We start from the raw sequence: 21,650 nt of genomic DNA, 5'->3' as shown, positions 1-21,650 counted from the left end.
GACGTTAGGTTCAACCCATATGAGTTTGCTCTTGTTACCAACCTTCACTTATCCACGTTTATTGACATTGCGATGTTTATGCCACAGGGTGCCAAAAATAGGATCAGGAACATATAATTTGAGGGTGTTGGGTCTATGACCCACGGTGATATTGATAGGGTATTTACTGCAAGGCCATGAGGGGTGATGATGATGACGTTGTTAAATTGGTTTTGTTATATTGTCTCCATATGGTGTTACTGGGGAATAACGAGTGAAAAAAGGTTGATTGTGGTTTCTCCAATTGGTTAATCACCTTGATGGATTCAATGTCTACCCGTAGGGCAAACTAACATGGGGTATGACGTATTGATCTATATGCAAAGCAATTACGAGCTTATCATTGGACCGATCCAACACCAACAAGAGAAAATACGATATCGTGGGGTTCCTATAGGCTTTTTAGGTAAGTTGATCAGTGTAAAATAATATTTTTTATTGTTAGTAAATTGATGGAATCTAAACGTTTATTTTGTTATTATAGTTTTGGATATATGAGACTCTAGAGTAAATGCTTGAGTGGGTGGATCTACAATATTGTTATGCATTTTCATGCATGTTTAAGTGGAAGTTGAAAGGCCTCTTAGGATAGGGTGATGTAAGATATATATTCAATAGAAATAAGGTTAGTAATTTCTCAATGTTTACAGGTTTTCATACCTATAAACTTTTTTGTCTTTGGCATGTAACCATTCTAATTGATCTCTTAGTGGATTGATTGTTTCTGCATACATTGTATGGTAGAATTTGGTGGTGTCGAAAGGATGAAACTATGCATAGACATTGGTAAGCCTCATATGTCTTGTGACAGTAACGAAATGCTTACATGGAATGCGTGAATGCTGAAACTTCATGCACGTACATGTCTACTCATGAAAGTCCACAATGCCTATGTATCTGCCCTTACCTGTAATTGGATACCGAACAGTTTTAATTGGATGAACCTCCAAGTTCACAAACTTCAATACATGATGGCCAAACTTTTTCTTTGTCCATAGTAAAACTTGGTAGGGGTATTCATTTGTAATTATAAAAAGCATTAGCACATTCATTAGTAAATAAACAAAAGTGTAAAAACAAGATAGCAGTGAGAGGAAAGTCTTACAATAATCAAAAAAGAGCTATCAGTCATCGAAATCACAGTAGCCACACAAAGAATTGCTTGTACGACATAAGACAAGTAAGTTAGCGCCTTTTTATTAGTTAAGCATGATTTCTTTTGGAGTTTATGAATCTTGAACATGAAATATGATATTCTCATGTAGTAGTGTGTCATAATGGTTGTTCTACTAATTTTATGTGCTTAAAATGATGTTAAATCCATTTAAAATTTGTTGGATTGATGTATTAGCTTGAAAATGCTTATGTTTACGTCAATGGTGTTGTTGATGTATGATTTCAATTAATTGTTATGATAGTAGTCATGAAAAGTGCCTATGATACTTAGATATATCATATGAGTTTGGTATATGATAGTATCGCTGAAAGTTAGTCAGAAAAATGGAGAATTTATGAGCTTTTGGTGATTTTCAGATTGCGACACATGATCGTGTATGGTCTTATACACACCCATGTGTCATCGATTCAAAATAAGAAATTTTGCATTCTTTTTGCGCTCATTCTAAGGAAAGTCCTACATAGTCATGTGGTATGAGACACATGTCCATGTGTGACCTTTCAAAAATGAACATTGTGAGTAAAAAAAGGTATACGAGGTACACCTTAGGGACACAGCTATGTAGCTAGTGAAAAGACCATTTTACCCCTAGTTCAAATACATTAAAGGGGAAGAAAAATAAGTAAGAAAAAAAATTTAATAAAGAAAAAGAGCTATATAGAATTAGAAAGAATGTCCAACCATGTGAAAGACAACACGAGACCCTAACCAAGTTAGATCCGGGCTTTTTGGTGTGAAAAGAATGAAAGAAATTAGGTTTAATGCTTGCTGACATGATACACAAGTGTGTGTCGCGTCGCACAGCTAAGCCAATACCTAATTTTACCACGATCACTAACTTATCTACTAAATTCAAATTTGCTGATGATACATGATCATGTATACCCTTATACACAAACTTGTATCCTTTTGGAAAACATTATATAGATCAATTTAGAACAAGAAAAAAGACTAAAATACCCTTGGGCTTACCTATAGGTGTTACATATTATCAAAAAATGGTCTAACATAATTCTAACCACCATTAAAAAGATCTTCAAGCTGGAGACTACTTATATCATAGTTAACAGGTAATGCATTTTTTAGATTTGGCTCATCAAGAAGAATATCAACCATCTCGTTTCCATCAAAGTCATCCCAATTTGAAACCTTTTTCTTGTCTCCATGGACCTATTTTGCATCAATATACAATGCATCATTACAAACATCTATTAAGTCTTCCCCATTAGATTCCTTTTTTAATTCACCATCATCGTTGTCACTTATTTTTTCTTCTCCTTGTGCTTCGATGGCGGTACATGTAACAAAAATTGGAATACATTTCTAAAAGTATTTTGACATGTCAATAAGGCCCTCAACATCTTCATTATTTTTATTTTTACAAGGGAGTCTAGCTCGATACATTTTGGTTTATGTATAATGAATATTGTTTTGAATCATATTGATACTATACTTTTCACTTAATAGCTGAATAAATCTCTCAAGTGTTATTTTGAATGAAATTTTAAGCACTATTTTATAATCTCCAATGTATTTCATTATATTTTGATCATGTTAAATCCATTCTCTATTGAAATGAACAACAATATATTTCACAATTTCAATAATCAATCCTATAATGAATAATATCAGTTAAAAAAATCATTTATAAAAAAAACCCACATTAAACTTTACCAATATAATCAACTTTACCAACATCAAATAGTCCCCTCTATTTTCATACTATTTCATTTAACCCCCTCATATATAATCAATTATCAAAATGCCCCTCTAATTCTCCTACGTTTCGTTCACACCTTCTTACATTTCATTAATATCCCTAAACATTGTCTAATATCAATTGTCTCCTTCATATATTGTTTATTATCAAAATACCTCATATATTTTTTTTTACATTTCATTCAACCCCCTCATTATTATCAAAAATCAAAATACCCTTATATTTTTCTAACATATACAAATTTGATATTCTTATAATATCTAAATACACCATCAATTTTGGCATATTTCTATATAGCCTCATATTTTTATCAAATTTTATAATACCCTCAATATTTTTCTTACATTTCATTTAACCCCTTCATATATTATCAAAAATTAAAATGCCCTTTATATTTTCCTAACATTTTTCATTTAACACTTTCATACATTGTCTAATATCAAAATGTCTCTCATATTTTTTCTAATATTTTTTAACTCATATATTATCAAATACCTAAATGCCCCCTGTGTTATTATATAAATAAAATACACAAACTTGATTTAATGAATAAATTAAGTTTTCGATTAAGATTTGAATAAATCTCTTGTTATGATAGATTGATTTTTTTAATTCAAATTCAGAAGTACAAATTTTCTTCCTTATGAACGAACTCATAATGTTAGATATTGAGTGAAAAATAAAAATTTGAATAGTATGAGGAACATATAGAAGTGAGAGTTTATATAGAAATGGTGAAAGGTAATATTGGAATTTTTAAAAAATTGGGGCTTTTTTATTTAAGCCTTTGAAAAGAGGGTATTTTGCTTAGGATTTTGAAAATACAATATTTTTGTTTAACCTCATGTTGGTGGGGTATTTAATTTAATTTCCCTAATTTTAAATTCCTACCAAATTAAAGATAGTGTGATTAACATTTTCTCACCAATGTTTGACTTAAACAACACTTTTTCACACACATAATTCATAAATAACATTTCCCATATAAACATAAAATTAACTATAAAGTGGTATAATAGTCATTTTAAGTCCTTAAAATTTGAAAAGAAGGGAAAAAGGAAAAAAAAAATGAGCTCTTTGACCAATGACACATTTTTGTAGGAAGACGGACCTCTTTATGATTAACTTGATAGTCTCTATGAGAAAGATAACACAGAAAAGACTTGAGGGCTTGTTAAAGAATGTGACAATGGATGACAAAGGGGGAAAACCAAAGACTTTTTTCTAAGTGGTGTAAAAAAACTTGAGATTGACAATCTCTTCCTAAAAAATTGGGATGAATTGCTAAATAAGCTGCCATTAGTGTAGGAGATAAGCAAGCTATCTTTCCTTCATCCACCTTTTGGTGTAGGCAAGTGTGCTCAGTGAGCATTATACATTTTTCTTATATGTGAACATGCAAACACATTAGTGCCTCAAATATGACATCAAGAGCAATTAAGAAAACTGTTAAAATTGAAAGAAAGACATATCTATTAATGATCACTGGAGTAATAATTCTGCTCGTTGCTAAGAGTTTGTGAGTTTGTTTTAAGGATAATGTATAAAATTGTTATGGACAATATGGTACATAAATTTTAAAAAGTGAAACAATTATGGATAATATGTAATTATAATTTATACACTTATGTGGACCTTTCGGTTATTTAAGCTAAACCATGGGTTAAAAAAAGTAATCATTCTTAAAAGAGAAATCATCTGTAGAATCTCAATGCATTGAATATTTAAAAGTGATTTAATTGACAAATTGTCGTAGCCCTTTCGCCCGTTGATTGATCACTGCACCTATTGATAGCACAAGCTGATCTAAATTTTAACTGTTTTGTTTTGTCCTTTTGTTAGAAACAACTTCGAAATCTTTGAATTTTAGTAAACGGCCTTTTATCAGCCTCAAGTTTGAGCTATGCAAGATTAAGATCAAATTCAACATGTCGTTTTCTGGTAATTTGTCTAAAACAGTATGAGCCAATAACAGAAGAATAACTAAGATGATAAGACAAAAATAAAGCCCTTATATTTTCACTAATAAGATTTCAGCCGTTTGATTCAATGTAAGGCCCCACTTGGCCGCGGTTAAAAGCATTATCAATTTAATGGGTGGACCAACGACCAATTACAGTCTCAGCTAGATCTATTTAATTAAAACGTTAACCAAACTGGCTCATCTATTTAAACTCACCTTCTGAGCTCTTTCAGAAACTAGCCGTTACGTTTTCTCTCACACACGCTCTCTCCCTCTTTCTCTCTCTAATGGCGGCTTCAGTCGATACACAATCACCGGCCCACCTCAACAAGGTATCTTCTTCTTCTTCTGAAACTTTATATTTCTTTTAATCCATAACTTCAAAGGGCTACTTTTTTCTTATAACTTTGCTGGATCATTGATTACAGGAGTCTTCAGACGTCATGGGTACTTCTCCTCTCTACAGCCCATCTTCGGATAAGCGTTTTTGGAGCAATTTGCGTACCCGGATCGATTCAATTCTTGAGGACCGCAATAGAAAAATATCAAATGAAGAAAATCAAGTCGAAGGGGAGGTGGGTTGTTATTGATTTCAAGTTTTTTAATTACCTCATGTGCGTGTTTTAAATTGAAATTGAGTTGATGGGAGTCTGAGATTTTTGTGTCTTTTTTCTCAGAATATAGGAGAATCAGATAGAGCGAAGCGATTAAAGGAGGATTCATTGCTTCTGCTGAGAGGGTTTGACTCTGTTGCTCACACTTTGTCTCAGCTTTCAAACAATATTGACAATGCCCTTCAGGTTTTTTTGAAGCTCTTCAGTTTGTCCATTTTGGTGTAAATTTTAGGTTTTGATACTAATAGCTATTGGTCTTTGTTTTTCTATGCTTCTAGGGTGCTAGAGATCTGGCCAAACCGCTCACCTTGACTGAAATATTCCATATCAAACTCAAGGAAGCAGAGTGTAAAGAGGAGGAATCGAGAGACCAACAAAATGAAGTGACCAAAACGGGAGTGAAGAGGAAGTTTAATCCCAATGAAAGTTCTGATGATACCCAGAGCGAAAAAGAGCCCAGCCCAAAAGATGAGAGGATGAAGAAAGCTAGAAATGTTGGTTTATTTTTTGTCTCTATTAGATGTAATGCTTTATCATTATTAAGCCTGACTTATTTCTTATAGTTTGCTTTGAAACTGCTTGCAGCTTGCAATTTCCATGGCAACAAAATCAGCTTCCCTTGCAAGAGAACTGAAATCGATAAAATTGGATTTATGTTTTATGCAAGAAAGATGCACATTGCTTGAGGAAGAGAACAGACGGCTTAGAGATGGATTTGATAAAGGGATTAGACCAGAGGAAGATGATCTGGTAGGCCTTTTTTTAAGTTAGTTTTTCCTTTTATACTAGCTAAGTACTTAACAATGTTTCTCCTGTGTGGGCAGGTGAGGCTTCAAATGGAGGCTCTACTTGCAGAGAAATCCAGATTGGCGAATGAAAATGCAAATTTGGTTAGAGAAAATAAGTGCCTTCATCAACTGGTTGAGTACCACCAAATGACCTCCCAAGATCTCTCCGAATCATATGAGCAGGTTCTTCAAGGAATGTACTTGGACTTTTCATCTCCATCGTCAGCCATAGCAAACAATGATGATGATTATGAAGCTGCACAAACACCTGCGACAAATTTCTTTGGTTTGTCCACTTCTCTTGACGAGAGCTTTGGTGAAGAAGAGTAGTCATGAAATGCAGCAACTATATCTACGTTTTGCCCAAATTTCAAGTTGCTTTTCACTTGAAATGTAAATCTTGAAGCTTTTCTTGTTGAATAAACTTTAAAAAATTTATCTACGTTTACATTTCTGTCCTGGAACCCCTGCTGTATTTCTTTTAGTTCGAAACAAAAAGCTGAAGATTCAGGGCCCATTTGGTTGGCCTATTGGAACATCATACTAAGACACACTGGTTCAAGTTTACTTGGGTTCAAATAAACTACAGGTTTGGCAGACCAGTAAAAACCGTTAAACGCTCCGAACTGCTAAAGAGAAGTGACCTGGGTTCAAAATAAACTTAGCCACTAAAGCCAAGGTATAATAGAACTGCCACAAGTTTTATGAAGCACAAAAGGGATTTTCAGCTAATTTGGAATAAAATATACGAAGAATATCGGTTCTTTTCACTTTATTTGTCAAATTTTTTCCTCTTGGCCAATGGAGTTTTAGCTTCACGACCAGCATCTTGTGCATGTCCTGCTTGAGAGGATATGCTTTCCACAGCTTTTGTTAGATTTGAGGCAAAGATCACATCCTTCCATTTCTCCAGGAGTTCTGAATATGATCGAGTATGATTTTCGGTCTACAACCAAAGAAAACACATTTAGTAAATTATATATCAATACATCACAAGTTACACGAAAATACCTTAGTAAATTATATATCAATACATCACAAATTAGACGAAAATAAAAATCTTTGAGTATGAAATTTGTATGGATGCCAAATGGAAATATTCTCCTAGCCTCAAAGTTGCTCTTTCATGCAAGCAAATGTTTAAATCAAAATAATCTCCGATGTACTCAGCTCTCCATGCAGATAGATACATTCTTACAGATATTTATTGAAAGAGACAACCTAAAGTTCCCGTATGTCCACTGAAAAGGGAATTTACTTCAGAAGGAAAAAGAGATACAGACCTGTGCACAGCACAATTTATTCCATATGCATCTAAATAAGCTTTCAATGCACTAAATTTTGACGTTCTAGTTTTTGAGAAAGCAATTTGAGAGAGTTAAGAACTTTTTCTTGTTTTCCTTACTACCAATCAAATGTTCAAGCTAATTTAGACTGAAAAACACCCCGGAAAATGAACTGGTAGCCACATAAGCTAGTGAATAGATATTTTTAAAAACACTGGTTGTATTAATAATTTCTCTTCTTCGGTGTTCATTGACAAATGATTTATATTATATAGAAGATACCTTTCTTAATATAAACATATAATCTAGGAAAGATTAAAGGATACTACAAAAAAATACAACATATAGTTGAACTAATCAAATCTCAATAAATCTGATATTTTGTTTGATATTTCCAACACCCCCCTCAAGTTGGTCAATAGATATCAATCATTCCCAACTTACTCACAAGCATATCAAAACTTGGTTTCGACATTGCTTTAGTAACGACAACAGCTTCTTGGGACTTTGTAAGGATGTAGGACAAATTAATGGTACCATTGTCGATTCATCTTTGATGAAGTTCCTATCAATTCTAACATGCTTCATTTGCTAACATTGTACCAGATTATTCACAATGCTAATAGTAGATTTGCTATCACTGTATTACTTCATAGGACTTGCCTTAGGTATGTGTAAGTCTTCCAACAACCTTTCCAACCAAATTAGTTCACAAACCCCTTGCACAATGGCCCTATATTCGGTTTCTGCACTGCTCCTTGCTACTATGGTTTGTTTTTTGCTCCTCCATGTAACAGGTTCCCCCACAACTTAATACAATATCCAATGGTAGACTTGCAGCTCATTGAACTAGCCCAATCCGCATCTGCAAATCCTTCTACTTCCCTTTGTTCATTTTTCCAAAATTGAATACCCCTGTCTGGAGTTCCTTTCAGGTATCGAGGGGCTTGGTTTGCTACCTCTAAGGCAATGTCAGGTCTATCGATAAATCTGTATATCAATTTGCTTACTAGTCTTTGGTATTGCCCTTTGTTCACTCATGGATCATCCTCGGTCATTTTTTGCTTCCAATTCTTCTCTAAGGGCATCCTTGCAGGTTTACATCCTAACTTCCCTGTTTCTTTTAACAAGTCAAGTGCATATTTTCTTTGAGTGATGAAATCAGATGCATTCAAATGTAATACCCCGAAGATTATTTCTATTTAATAACAACAATTACATTATATAATAAATGGAACAAATGGGAATGAATCATCTTATACATTATTCTAAGAAAATCAGAGTTCAGAAAAACTGATTACAATAAAAAAAATAAGTGCTAAAAGATAGAGGCAAGCAAACTAGGAAAGTTTGACTCAAATTCCTTAACTTTAGGAATCCTTGTTAACTTTCCAATACTCCCCCTCAAGTTGGTGAATGTATATGTTAGGACTCACATATATATTTCTTGTAGGAACAGAAAGTCTAGAGGAAGGAAGACAGATGGCAGTAGCAAGCTTAGACAGATGTCAACCCAACAGACTGTTGGACCACAAAAATGATCATGGGATGGGGCTGGGTCTCTCCTTCTCTTTCTTCTCTACAGCTGCCAACTCAGCATATAGGACTTCAGTGGTCCAGGTTTCTGATGGCTTGAACTCTGACTCTTCCAGGTTGTTTGCTGCTTGTCCCCCTAACAGCTTTTTGCTCTTAGTCAATTCTTCTGCTTGGCTATTTTCTTCACTCGACAACCTAGCTTTCTTTCCTTTCTTTCTCACATAGACTCTTTCCTAACATTTCCTCCCCCATCAAGGGCACCTTGTCCTCAAGGTGGAAAGTTAGGAATAGTAGTTTGATTTTGGTGAATAGTTCCCATGAATTTTCGAACGTAAGCAGGTCTCTCCACTTGATTAAAAGTTCCAGCTCTCCTTGTTGATTATACCTGTGAGCAAGTACAGCTTCAGGCTTCACCTTCAACTCACCCTCCTCATTTAGATCACTTGGTAACTGCTGGCAGATAACTTTGGGCCCAATTTTGCCTTTTAAGTTGTGAAACATGAAATATAAGATGTATTTGAGCAGTTTGAGGAAACTGTAATTTATATGCCACTTTTCCCACCCTTTCCGTTATCTCATATGGACCGTAAAAACGAGGACTTAGTTTTTCATTCAGGTGTGACGCCAACGAACGGAAGCGATATGGTTGGAATTTAAGGAAAACATAATCGCCCACCTTGAATTCAACATCCCGACGATGCTTGTTGATATTCTTCCTCATTCTTGACTGGGCTTTACATAGGTTATCTTTTAATTGGTCCTTTCTCTGTTCATGATGTTCAGCTCTTCAACCTTGGAGTCTTCTTCAACTAATCTCAAAAGAGGTGGTGGTTCCCTCCTATAGACGGCTTTAAAAGAGGTCATTCCGACTGCGTTGTGGAAGGCCGTATTATACCAATACTTAACCCACACTAACCATTTCACCCATTTTTTGGGTTGTCCTATACAGAAACAACGCAAGTAATCTTCAAGGCTTCTATTGACAACTTCCGTTTGTCTGCCTATTTATGGATGGTAAGCCGAGCTAAATTTTAGAGATGTTCCAACTGCTTTAAATAACTCCAACCAAAAGTGACTCATACAGACCTTATCTCGATCAATCACAATGGTGCGTGGGAAACCATAAAGGCATACAATTTCCTTCACAAAAATCTCAACCATATCTTTGGCTGTGTAAAGATGTCATATTACAATGAAATGACCATATTTTGTTAGCCTATCGATCACTACTAATATGGCATCAGCTCCTTTAACTCTCGGTAGTCCCGTAACAAAGTCCATTGAAAGATCTTCCCAAATATTGGATGGAATCGGTAATGGCTGCAAAAGACCCGACGGAGATGTGGCTTCATATTTGACCCTTTGACAAACATCACACTCAACTACGAATTGCTTAATATCTTTTTTCATTTTATCCCAAAATAACACTGACTTGATTCGCTTATACGTACGAAAGAACCCCGAGTAGCCTTTGTAAGGCAATGCGTGAAACTCTTTGATGAATAAGGAAAGAATTTGGAACTCCATGGCAGCACCAACCTGTTTTTGTAAAAGAGGACCCCATTTTTCAAGGTGTAGCCATTATACTCCCTTTGTTGACTCAGCACACTTTGGATTACTTGCTAGAGCTTTTCATTCTACATCACCTCCTACTGGACTTCCTTTGCTTCCACAATTTAATTCACAGAAACTGCTCTCAGCTCATTATCAAATCTTGGGTTTCTAGATAAAGCATCAACCGCCTTATTTTCGCAACCCGGTTTGTAAACAATTTCAAAATCGAATCCCAACATTTTTACTAACCATTTTTGCTGCTCATTGCCAATGATTCGCTGCTTTGTTAAGAAACATAAACTTTTTTGATCTGTACATACTTTAAAATGCCTCTCTAAATGATAGTGCCTCCATTTTTGAAAAGCCGACACCATTGCCATCAATTCCCTTTCATACACCGACTTCCCTTTGTTACGCAACGACAATTCCTTGCTTAGGAATGCAATCGGTCTCCCCTCTTCCATAAGTACAACACCCAAACCAGACCTCGAGGCATCGGTCTCCACAATAAATTCTTTAAAGAAATTAGGCATGGCTAAAACAGGGATGGATATCATGGCTGTCTTTAAGTTTTCAAAAGCCTTCTGCGCCTCCATTCCCCATTTAAAAGCATTCTTCTTGAGCAAGTTGGTGAGTGGTTCGGCAATCCTACTGTATCCCTTGACGAACCTCCTATAATACCCTGTTAACCTTAGGAACCCCCTCAGCTCACGTAGGTTTCTCGGCGTGGGCCAATTTTGCATGTCCTCCATCTTTTTCGAGTTTGCCTCCACCCCTTCCTTGACACAATATGCTCAAGGTACTTAATTCATTCACTTCCAAACAAACTTTTTTTTTTTTGTTGATTACCAGATAGTGTTCTTGCAGCAACCGTAAAACCTTCTAAAGGTGCTGAATATGTTCCTGCATTCCCTTACTGTAAACAAATATGTCATCAAAAAATACTAAAACAAACTTCCGTAGAAATAGTCTGAAAATGTCGTTCATGATGCTCTGGAATATAGCTCGGAAAGCCCGAAAGGCATGACTAAGAATTCGTAATACCTTTCGTGCGTTCAAAAGACCATTTTCTCCACCTCCTCTTCCCAAATTCATATTTGGTGATAGCCTGATTTAAGGTTCAGCTTGCTAAAGACTTCAGCTCTTACAAGTTCATCTAAAAATTCATCAATCGCGGGAATAGGAAATTTATTCAAAATTGTAATTTTGTTGAGCGTTCTGTAATCCACATAGAATCGCCACCCACCGTCCTCTTTTTGGACTAAGATTACTAGGCTTGAGAAAGGACTTATCCTAGGTCTGATTATTCCTGCCATAAGCATTTCCTACACAATCTCTTCAATTTCGTTTTTCTGATAATGTGAGTATTTGCATGGTCAAATGTTGGGAGGTTGCACTTCCTCTTGAAGGCGAATAACATGGTCTTTCTTGCGTTTAGGAGGCAAGCCATGTGGTTTAGAGAATAAAGTGTCATATTCTTTCAATAATTCACTCAATCTTAGCGCATGATAAGGGTCGTTCTGTAATTCCTCCCCTAAAATAGTACCCATTTCAATCCAGGAGCCTTCTCCTCCTTCACAAACAGATTTCATCAGAGTCTTGAGTGACGCCTCCAAGCAAGTGAGAGACACGTCCCCCTTAATTTCTACTTTCTTTCCTTCCCACAAAAATTTCATGGTCTGATTTTTCCAATTTATCTTCACCTCCCCAAGCCTACTAAGCCAGTCCATGCCTACTATTATATCAACTACCCCCAACTGGAAGGGAAGAAAATTTTGAATGATTTGGACTCCTTGTACGTTCACCACCACCCCATCACACCTTCCTAACCCACCAACTCTTCGGTCATCCCCCAAAATCACAACAAATTTGGCTGGTTGCACTGGTAAATTCAACTCCCTCACCAATTTTTCTGAAATAAAGTTATGGGTGGTTCCACTATCTAGGAGAACCACCACTTTCTTTCATTCCACCAAGCTTGTTACTTTCATTCTCTTAGGTGTATTGAATCCCATGACTGAACTTGAGTTTAAGGTGGCTTCCATTTTGCATTCTTCCACTGGTGCTGATTCTTCACGCCCATCAACCTCATCGTCGCCCTCTTCCTCCCTTCCTTCTTCACCTGTTATCATTATTCTCAGTTGTCGAAACTGCCATCTGTGACCTAGAACAAATTTTTTGTCACACCAGAAGCAAAGTCCTTTCTCCACCTTTGAACGATACTCCTCATCGTAAAGACGACATGAGTTGGTGTCTCGTCAGAATGTTGAAGTAGACGCCCCTGAGTTGATTGGAGCCCTGAATGCGACGCTTGCATTTGGTTGGGAGTTCAGTCAATTCTGTGGTGCATAGTGGATATCTTTTAGGTTTTTGTTTGGGCCAAGCATAGAAGCTTGGGTGGGGTTGGCTTGGCGGTTTTGGCTTGGATTGAAGTTGAAGGTTGGGCTGGAAGCTATCTAGCTTTGGGCTTGACTGGGATGTTGATTGATTGGACTGGAAATTAAGATTTGGTTTGTATAACGAGTTGGATCGGACACGTATTTCGGGTTGGGCTCCATATTTCCCATCGATAATTTCGTTCTTCTCCTCCACCTCTGTTGCACATTGCATTGCTTCCTCTAAGTCCTTGGAATGAAAAAGTTTTGTTTCCGCACGGATGTCGTCCTTCAGTCCGTTCATAAATAAATCCATTAATGTTTCCTCCGTCATGTCGTTTACTATTAAAGACAACAGCTCAAACCGACCTTGATATTCTAAAACGAAGTGGGTTTATTGGATAGCTAAGAGTTCTTCCCTGAGGGTGCACTCCTATCCCGATTGGAACCTCTTCAAGATGACATCTCTAAACTCCTTCCAACTTCTAAATGCCTATCGTTTCTCTCTCCACTTCAGCCATTTGTGCACGATTTCTTCCATACATACCACTGCTACCGTAAGGCACTCTTTCTCGTTTGGATTGTTCACATCGAAATATCATTCACATTTAAAAATCCATTCGAGTGCATCCTCGCCGTTGAATATTGGTAAGTCCAAACGCCGATATGGGGCGTCTCTTCATCCACCTAACCCTTCTAAGATGGTTTCACCCGTCCCCAACACTTCCTCATTTCTAGGAGGTAGGGGAGCGGTTGTTTCCAGTGGTGGAGTAGAGTACGATGGGGACTTCTCTTGGTCCATCGAAGCCTTTCCCTTATCTCCGCTCTCTTTCCTGGTGATGGCGTCTCGCAGCTCTCAGAGGTAGCCATGGAGGGACTCTACATTGGTTTCTAGGTTCCTCATTCTACTGTTCATCTCCTTGTTTGACTCTATCATCTGTTGATTCATTTCTTCCATCCTACCTCTCATTTCACCTATCCCATTTCTGATTCCTTCTACCCTTGATTCCATTCTCGTCATGCTCTGATACCACTATGTTACGAAACTGCAGTTGGACTCCAGAACTCCCTGGTTCACCTACGAATCTGCGGGTTGATGGAAGTTGGAACAAGACTTAGAAGGCTTAGGAACAACTACTGTTTATATTTGTTGTAAACTGTATGTAATAGCAATGTAACAGTAATACTGATTGAATCAACGCCAATGTAATATTGAGTTGAATGTATTGCAATATTCGCCAAATACAAGTTGCAAAGTTTGTTTACAATAGTTCCCACAACTCAAAAGGATAACACAGAACAAATGAAAATGAAGCACTACCCAAAAGGATAATACAAAAAATGGAAATGAACATCAAAAACACTTTCATCAGCTTTCGAGAGGTTGGGTCTCTCCTCTTCTTTCTTCTATTTTCCTCTCCTCTTCTCCACTCTTCCTCTATCTTTTATGCATCTCCTTATCGTTCTTTTCTTTCTCTACAACTAACAACTCAACATATAAGACTTCAGTGGCCCAGGTTTCTAATGGCTTGAACTCTGACTCTTCTAGGTTGTCTACTGCTTGTCCCTTTAACAGCTTTTTGCTCTTAGTCAACTCTTCTGCTTGGCTACTTTCTTCACCCGACAACCTAGCTTTCTTTCCTTTCTTTTTCATATAGACTTTTTCCCTAACACAAAGACATAATAGCTTGTAGTGAATCTTTTATCTATCTTAGAACCTGCCCAATTTGCATAAAAGAAACATTCATTATGGATATGTCTGTGATTTCCATATAATATGCCACATCCAGGGGCTCCCTTCAAATAACATAGGATATGCTCTAAAGCTTTCCAATGATTGACAATTGAGAAGACATGAATTGACTTACAACATTAACAGAATATACAATATCCAGATGAGTCACTGTAAGATAATTCAACTTTTCCACCAGTCATTATATTTCTTAAGATCATCAAACAATTCACTATTTTTTGTAAGTTGCAAATTAGGAATCATCAAAGCATTACATGGTTTAGCTTCCAATTTTCTTGTCTTAGTCAATAAGTCAAGCATATATTTCTTTTAAGATAAAAAATTTTCTTTCTTGCTTCTCATCACTCAATACTCAAGAAATATTTCAATACTCTCAAATCTTTTGTTTGAAACTGAGTGTAAAGAAACGATTTAGAGATGAAATTCCCATAATATCACTACTAGTAATAACAATGTCATCAACATACACAACTAGAAGAACACTACTAGCTTTAGACTGTTTATAGAAAACTGAGTGATCACACTTGTTTTTCACCATGCCAAACTTTTGAACTATATAACTAAATTTTTCAAACCAAGCATAAAGACTTTGTTTTAAACCATACAAGGATTTGTGAAGTCGACAAACCTTTCCATACTACAAACCCAGGTGGTTATTTTATATAAACTTCTTCTTAAAGGTCACTATGTAAAAAGACATTTTTGATGTCCAACTGATGTAAAGGTCAATCATATGTAGCTGTCATAGAAATAAATAGACGAACAAATGTCAACATAGCTACATGAGAGAAAGTGTCAGAGTAATCCATTCAGCATATGTTTTAGCAACAAGACGTGCCTTAAGTCGAGCCACTGATCCATCAAGGTTAACCTTAACTACAAACACTTATTTGCGTCCAATAACTTTCTTTCCTGCAGGTATATTTACCAAGTCTCAAGTACCATTATCATCTAAAACATTCATCTGTTCCACCATAGCATCACGCTAGCCAGATTGAGATAAGGCTTTCTGAATAGTTTTGGAAGTAAAGGTAATGTTGAAAGAGGCAATTAAAAAACAAGTAGGAGAAGACGAGTGATCATAAGAAACAAAAGATGAAATAGGATAAGTGCATTGGCGTTTACCTTTTCGACGGGTAATAAGAAGATCAAGATCACTTGAAACTAGATCTACCGACAAACAGACCGATTCAAGACATGTATCTAGAGGTTGTTGACATCTAGAATAAACCTAGGTAATAGGTGGTCTAACAGGTGTAGAATCATAAAGTGGAGAAACCTTTGGAGAACTAGTAGGTATAGGATTAATAGGTGGAAAACCTTCTAGCAAACTAGAAGATGTAACAATGTATACTAGCAAATCATCATCTCCCCCCCCCCCCCCCCCCCCTCCCTCCCCCCTAAATGGAATAGGTAAGGGAGGTAGAAAAGAAAGGAGCGTTCTCCAAGAAGAAAACATTAGTTGACACAAGATATTAGTTAAGAGTAAGACAAAAACACCTATAACCCTTTTAAAGATAAGAGTAACCAAAGAAAACACATTTTAAAGATTTTGGATACAATTTTGTGACATAGGAACGAATATCACGAACAAAACAAGTACTGTCAAATATTCTAGGTTCAATAAGAAATAAAACTTTATTTGGAAAGAGAACATTGTAAGAAGTTTGACCTTAAAGAATAGATGAAGGTATGCGATTAATCAGAAAACAAGATGTGGAGACTGCACCAACCCAAAATTGTTTAGGAACTTGCATTTGAAATAAGAGAGCTCGAACTGTCTTAAGGAGGTATTTGTTTTTCTTTTCAGCTACACCATTTTGAGATGGTGTGACAGCACAAAAAAATTGATGAAGCATGTCATTTTGAATCATGTATAACTGGAAAGATTCAGAAAAATATTCTTTGGCATTATCACTTTGTAATGTACGTATAGAAACATTAAATTGTATTTTTATTTTAGCACAAAAGGTATGAAAAGAGAAAACACTTCAGAATGATTTTTCATTAAAAAAAGCCAAATCATACTAGAATAGCCATAAACAAAAGTAACAACAAACTTAAATCCAATCTTAGACACAATAGGACACAGACCCCAAATATCTGAATGAACTAATTCAAAAGGAAAACTAGCTTATTTATTGACTCTAGAACTTGAAGACAAATGATGATGTTTGGCAAACTGACACAATTCACACTCTAACAAAGATACATGACAAAATTAAGGGCATAGCATCTTCAACAAAGATAAAGATAGATATCCCACCTAACAATATTCTTCAAATGGAGTTAAGACACTGGAACAAGTAATAAGTCTTGGTATTTGCATGTCAGGGATGTATAGACCCCTAGATTCATGTCCTCCACCAATAATTTGTTTCGTTATAAGATCTTAAAATAGACAATGATAAGGAAAAAATGAGACACAACAATTAAGGGCACGAGTGAGCTTACTTACAGAAATTAAATTGAAAGAAAATTTTTGTAAACTTAAGATAGATGACAGGGAAATTAATGAAGTTGGATCAACAGTGTCAGAACTAAGAACATATGATGTTAATCCATCTGCTAAAGTAACACTAGAAGGAGATGCATGTGATTGGAAAGTAAAAAAGTGACTAGGATTACTTGTCATATGATCTATGGCATTAGAATCAACTACCCATTTGGATAATGAGGAAATAAGACGTGTTTGGTTTACATGACTCAGCAATTACAGTGAAAAGAGTTGATGAAGACTTCAGTGATTCCTGGTACTAAGAGAATTTGACAAATTCATCTGCAAAAATCATAATAGTCTATTTAGATGATGAATTGGTTGCAGTGTTGGTGACTGCAATATGTGCTAATTCAGATTTCTAAGTCCGATTCTACAATTTTCTACAAGTACGTTTTGCATGTCCAGACTCATGATAGTAATAGCAAACAATCCCTCCAGAATCTTTACTCCGATTATCAATAACTCTATCATGATTGTTGATTCCTCTCATCTATTACCAATCTATTATATGGGCATCCAATTTCATGTGCACTACTTTGACCAATAAGAGCACTATTATTCTGAAACGATAAAATACTTTATGTATGAAGTACCCTAGTAAATGTGTCATGTAATGATGAAATCTCAAGACTAGCAAGTATCTAAGACAATAGCCTCAAACTCAAGAGGACGACCAACTAAGAAACTCATAATGGTCATCTGCTCTCATTGGGCTTGTTAATCTTTGGCATCAGGACAGAATGATAATAATATATTGAGTTCTTCATAAATTCTTATAAAGTCCACAAAATAGGAAGTAATCGTCTTATCTTGTTTTTTTGCACAATAAAAGGCTTTGCATAACTCATATATGAGAAAAATATTCTCTCTTTCAAAATACAGGAAATCTAGATACTTCATCAATTCTTTAACTAATTCACAGTGATTAATTACGCTAATTACCTTACTTTCAATGAAATTTCGTATTCATAGGAATAATCAGGCATCATCTCTTAGTCATGCTTGTTTAGGACCACCCGTAGGAGGGTTTCTGTAAGGTAATCATCTTTCTTAAGGCTTAGAAGATAAAGTTGAACTGTCTTGCTCTATTCCAAATTATTAGAACCATTACGCTAGTGTTCCGTGATTTTTGATATTACAAGAACCACATCAGCCATAGTTATAGGTTTATTATCAACCATAATATTACTCAAAATAATCAAAAGTCAAATACAACAAGAAGGTGCTTGATCAAATGATTTTGCAGCAATAGAGGATCAACATATGTTGTACATAAAGAGACAATATCGAAAAAAGGTGAACGAAGTCTAAATAGGGAGAAAATTCAACGAAGACAACTATTTTGACGACTGTAATGGCACATGTGATGGCAAACAATGACAGGCTTTTGAGGTTATGATCGTCGTCATTTTCTGAGTGCAATAGTCTCAGTGGTGAGACCTCACGCTTGTTGGAGAAGGAGATTGGCGACTCACGTTGTCGAGGAAAGAAGTAGCGCGTGAGTACTCCGATGATCAAATTCTGGGAATTGGCCGATCTTCAGGTCAGGTGGCGCTCCTTCCTAGGCTAGTGGTGAGGTGAAATAGTCACTCTACAAGGGTGACAGGATAGGATGAAATAGACAAATTTGCACAATAGGGCAAACCTTGCTCTGATATCATATACAAAATCGAATAGAAAGTAATTTTTGTTTATATTTCATTGCTATAACAATACATGTATATATATACAAATCAGGAATCTTATATTAAGAAAACAAAATATTTAATTTCCTATAATTACGATCCTATAATTAAGTTCTATTACAGTTAAATTCTTATAATCAATCTCCATTATTTGTATAATCTACTCCTATATGGTAATATATAATTTACATGTTCTATAACAAAAACTATCCTAATGCTTACCACAAAAGATGAAATTCCTATCACAAAATCTCTTATGGCAACATTGTGAAAAGAGACATGTTTCTAGACAGTTATGAAACAATAAGAATACAAATGCATGACTTTGCTATAAAGAAAACAAAAAAAATAAAAAAGTGATAACATTTTTTATTAAGAACATCTAAAGAACATACTGATTCAAGTTTGCCTAGAGCATTCTCCAACTTCAAAGCTAGCTGATGATTTTCATTTGTTAAGGTTTCAATCTGCTTGAGGGAAGGAAAAAAAAGACATAAGTAGCGTTTAAGGCAATATTGACACTTGAGATTTTCTGAAAAATAGAGACAAATACTAGCACAATGCTATACCTTCTTTTGGGAGTCAAAATACAAGTTTTTATATCTGGCATGACACATACACAGGTTCTCATGAGGTGAAAATTTGCTTTGTTGGCTTTCTACTAGTTGTATTAGGTAGTCAACTTTATCTTCCAAGTTTTTATTTTCCATAGTTGGTTTGGGTTGTTCCATCTCATCTGTAGATGGTTCATCTTCTTTCTCACTTTCAGTCAAAGTTACCTCATCAATTAAACGCTCAATGTCCTGGTTGTGAGTGTGCACAGCCGTACCTTGAAGTCGTACAGAGCGCCTAACACTAATGCCAACAACATGTTTCCCTTTCTTTTTCAAAGATCCATTACTAGAATTGGATTGCATTTTTGGTTGTTGTTCTACTTTCTCCAAGGATTGATCCTGTTAACCAGAATACCTATACCGTTAGGATCATTATACGTTAAAGGAGGTTGGGTGCAATACTACCACTTTTCATTGAGTACAATATTTATTGTCTAATTGGTTTAGTCACTTTACATTTAATATGCCATCAAAACAATACTTGTCTTTTGAATTAAATGCAGCATAACTGACTGGGTCAGCAATGCGTTGATTATACAAACCTAATTGTCTATTATGGCAATTTGAATTACTTGTTTACTAGTGAACAAGTGATCATGATTGATTAGCTTCAGGCATTCTCTTACTTGGAGAACACGTACCTGTGCTCTGCTAATATATTCATTTAGTCCACGTGAGTTATCTATGTGCCCCTGGCCTGGGTTGTGATGTCTGTGTCAAGGTGTTGAGTTGTTAATGTGCTAGGCGCACATCAAAGACCTACCACAACTGATGCTAGCCGAGTTACAATTATTAAGGGACAAATCCTACTGGCATAACAATTTATTCTCTTTTTCTGAACCTCTTCAAAAGAACAAAATCCCAAGACATCTTTATCGTTTCTACAAGCCTTTTATAATTGAATAAAATTGGCTGTGTAGCCAGCACAGAAGATGAAGCCTCGATCCCAAACAGCAACAAATACAAAATTTGCATTATAAAAGTTACAAACGAAAATCCGTTAAGACGTTAGACGAGAAAAAAAAAAATCAAAACTTTACACTAAAATATCAATTATCAACACATTCACTGGTTATTATTGAGAAAAAGGTAATAAAAAAGTAAACGTGCAAAAGCGATAAACAAATCAGACACAAGAACAAGTCAAAACCAGCCAAAAAAGACACAGCCATTATCATAAATAAATAACAACAATGTTGGAAACAAAAAGGGAATATGAAACATATTACACTAACAGAAAAATTGCAAAAAGAAAAACATACCACGGAAGCTCTTTCTTTACTCTTTGCAGCATTGCGTTTCCTTCCCATATTCTTTTTTTTTTTTTTTTGCCGCAAATGGCGTGATCACAGAAGAGAAGAGAATCGACGAGAATAAGTGCCAGAAAAGGAAGACGGAAGTCTCAATATTGTTTACTACTGTTTGGCTATGCGCCACGTGCGATTATATTATGGGTCTTTCTTATTCATGAGTACACCCTAAACAACCTTAAGTTGAAGCTCAATTTAAAAGAATGGTTTTAATTTTAATTTAATTTGAGTTTGTCAAATCAAAATAAAAAGTGATTTAAATTTGGTTTAAATAAAAATAATTTAACTTAAGTTCATTTTAAATTTATTACTCGCACTTATAATTTAGATTCGTAGTTCGAGTTCACAACTTATTAAATAAACGACATTTTAATCAATAATAGATAAAATGATATCATTTTATAAATAAGTTGTAAATTTGAACTATAAATCTGAATCATAAATTTAAACCATAGATTTAAGTTGACCTTTTGGTTCTAATTTGACTTGGTTTATTAAATGAGTGGACAATTTGACTAAACGAGCCGACTATTTCATCTGAAACTTTATTTGAATTAAAACTAAATGAATTCAAACCAAATTAAACTAAGTTGAATCAATTTTTAAGACTCAGTCAGTTTGGTTTGAATCTAACTCTAATTGCATTAACATAATTAGACTTGTATTTTTGTAGGTTGTGTTAGTCTTGCAAGTTGTACAGTTCATATGAGGGGCTTAGGATCCAACCCATGAAAAA

At 35.4% G+C, this 21,650-nt stretch overlaps 2 protein-coding genes across 6 annotated transcripts; one reads left to right on the top strand and one right to left on the bottom strand.

The window, feature by feature from the left end:
• Nucleotides 1-5,099: 5,099 nt before the first annotated feature.
• On the top strand, nt 5,100-6,765 carry LOC123222655. The gene is made up of 6 exons (XM_044645535.1): nt 5,100-5,231; nt 5,328-5,474; nt 5,577-5,699; nt 5,792-6,007; nt 6,099-6,263; nt 6,338-6,765. The coding sequence occupies exons 1-6, from the start codon at nt 5,187-5,189 to the stop codon at nt 6,629-6,631; spliced, it is 990 nt and encodes a 329-aa protein (XP_044501470.1). The 5' UTR covers nt 5,100-5,186; the 3' UTR covers nt 6,632-6,765.
• On the bottom strand, nt 6,696-21,046 carry LOC123222656. Of its 5 annotated transcripts, XM_044645537.1 has the most exons (5): nt 20,867-21,039; nt 20,246-20,372; nt 19,560-19,943; nt 19,386-19,457; nt 6,696-7,247 (listed from the first exon to the last, which is right to left on the bottom strand). In XM_044645537.1, exons 3-5 carry the CDS (start codon nt 19,905-19,907, stop codon nt 7,074-7,076), a joined length of 594 nt encoding a protein of 197 aa, XP_044501472.1. In that variant the 5' UTR covers nt 19,908-19,943; nt 20,246-20,372; nt 20,867-21,039; the 3' UTR covers nt 6,696-7,073. The 5 variants fall into 5 exon arrangements, with proteins under 5 accessions (XP_044501472.1, XP_044501471.1, XP_044501474.1 ...); XM_044645536.1 differs by lacking the exon at nt 20,246-20,372 and having other exon boundaries at nt 6,758-7,247; XM_044645539.1 differs by lacking the exons at nt 6,696-7,247; nt 20,246-20,372 and adding an exon at nt 14,243-14,719 and having other exon boundaries at nt 20,867-21,046.
• Nucleotides 21,047-21,650: the final 604 nt, after the last annotated feature.

The sequence above is a fragment of the Mangifera indica genome, chromosome 8 (genome assembly GCF_011075055.1).
Source record: "Mangifera indica cultivar Alphonso chromosome 8, CATAS_Mindica_2.1, whole genome shotgun sequence".
NCBI classification, from domain to species: Eukaryota; Viridiplantae; Streptophyta; class Magnoliopsida; order Sapindales; family Anacardiaceae; genus Mangifera; species Mangifera indica.
The sequence above is the reverse complement of the archived record's forward strand: the minus strand, read 5'-3'. Positions and strand labels throughout refer to the sequence as shown.

Coding starts and splice junctions, on each gene's coding strand:
- LOC123222655 (XM_044645535.1), top strand. CDS start 5,187: ATGGCGGCTTCAGTCGATACACAATCACCGGCCCACCTCAACAAG. Junction 5,700..5,791: donor ATATTGACAATGCCCTTCAG/GTTTTTTTGAAG, acceptor CTATGCTTCTAG/GGTGCTAGAGATCTGGCCAA. Junction 6,264..6,337: donor GACCAGAGGAAGATGATCTG/GTAGGCCTTTTT, acceptor CTGTGTGGGCAG/GTGAGGCTTCAAATGGAGGC.
- LOC123222656 (XM_044645536.1), bottom strand. CDS start 20,914: ATGGGAAGGAAACGCAATGCTGCAAAGAGTAAAGAAAGAGCTTCCGTG. Junction 19,944..20,866: donor GTAAAGAAAGAGCTTCCGTG/GTATGTTTTTCT, acceptor TCTGGTTAACAG/GATCAATCCTTGGAGAAAGT. Junction 7,248..19,385: donor CTCTAGGCAAACTTGAATCA/GTATGTTCTTTA, acceptor CTTTGGTTGTAG/ACCGAAAATCATACTCGATC.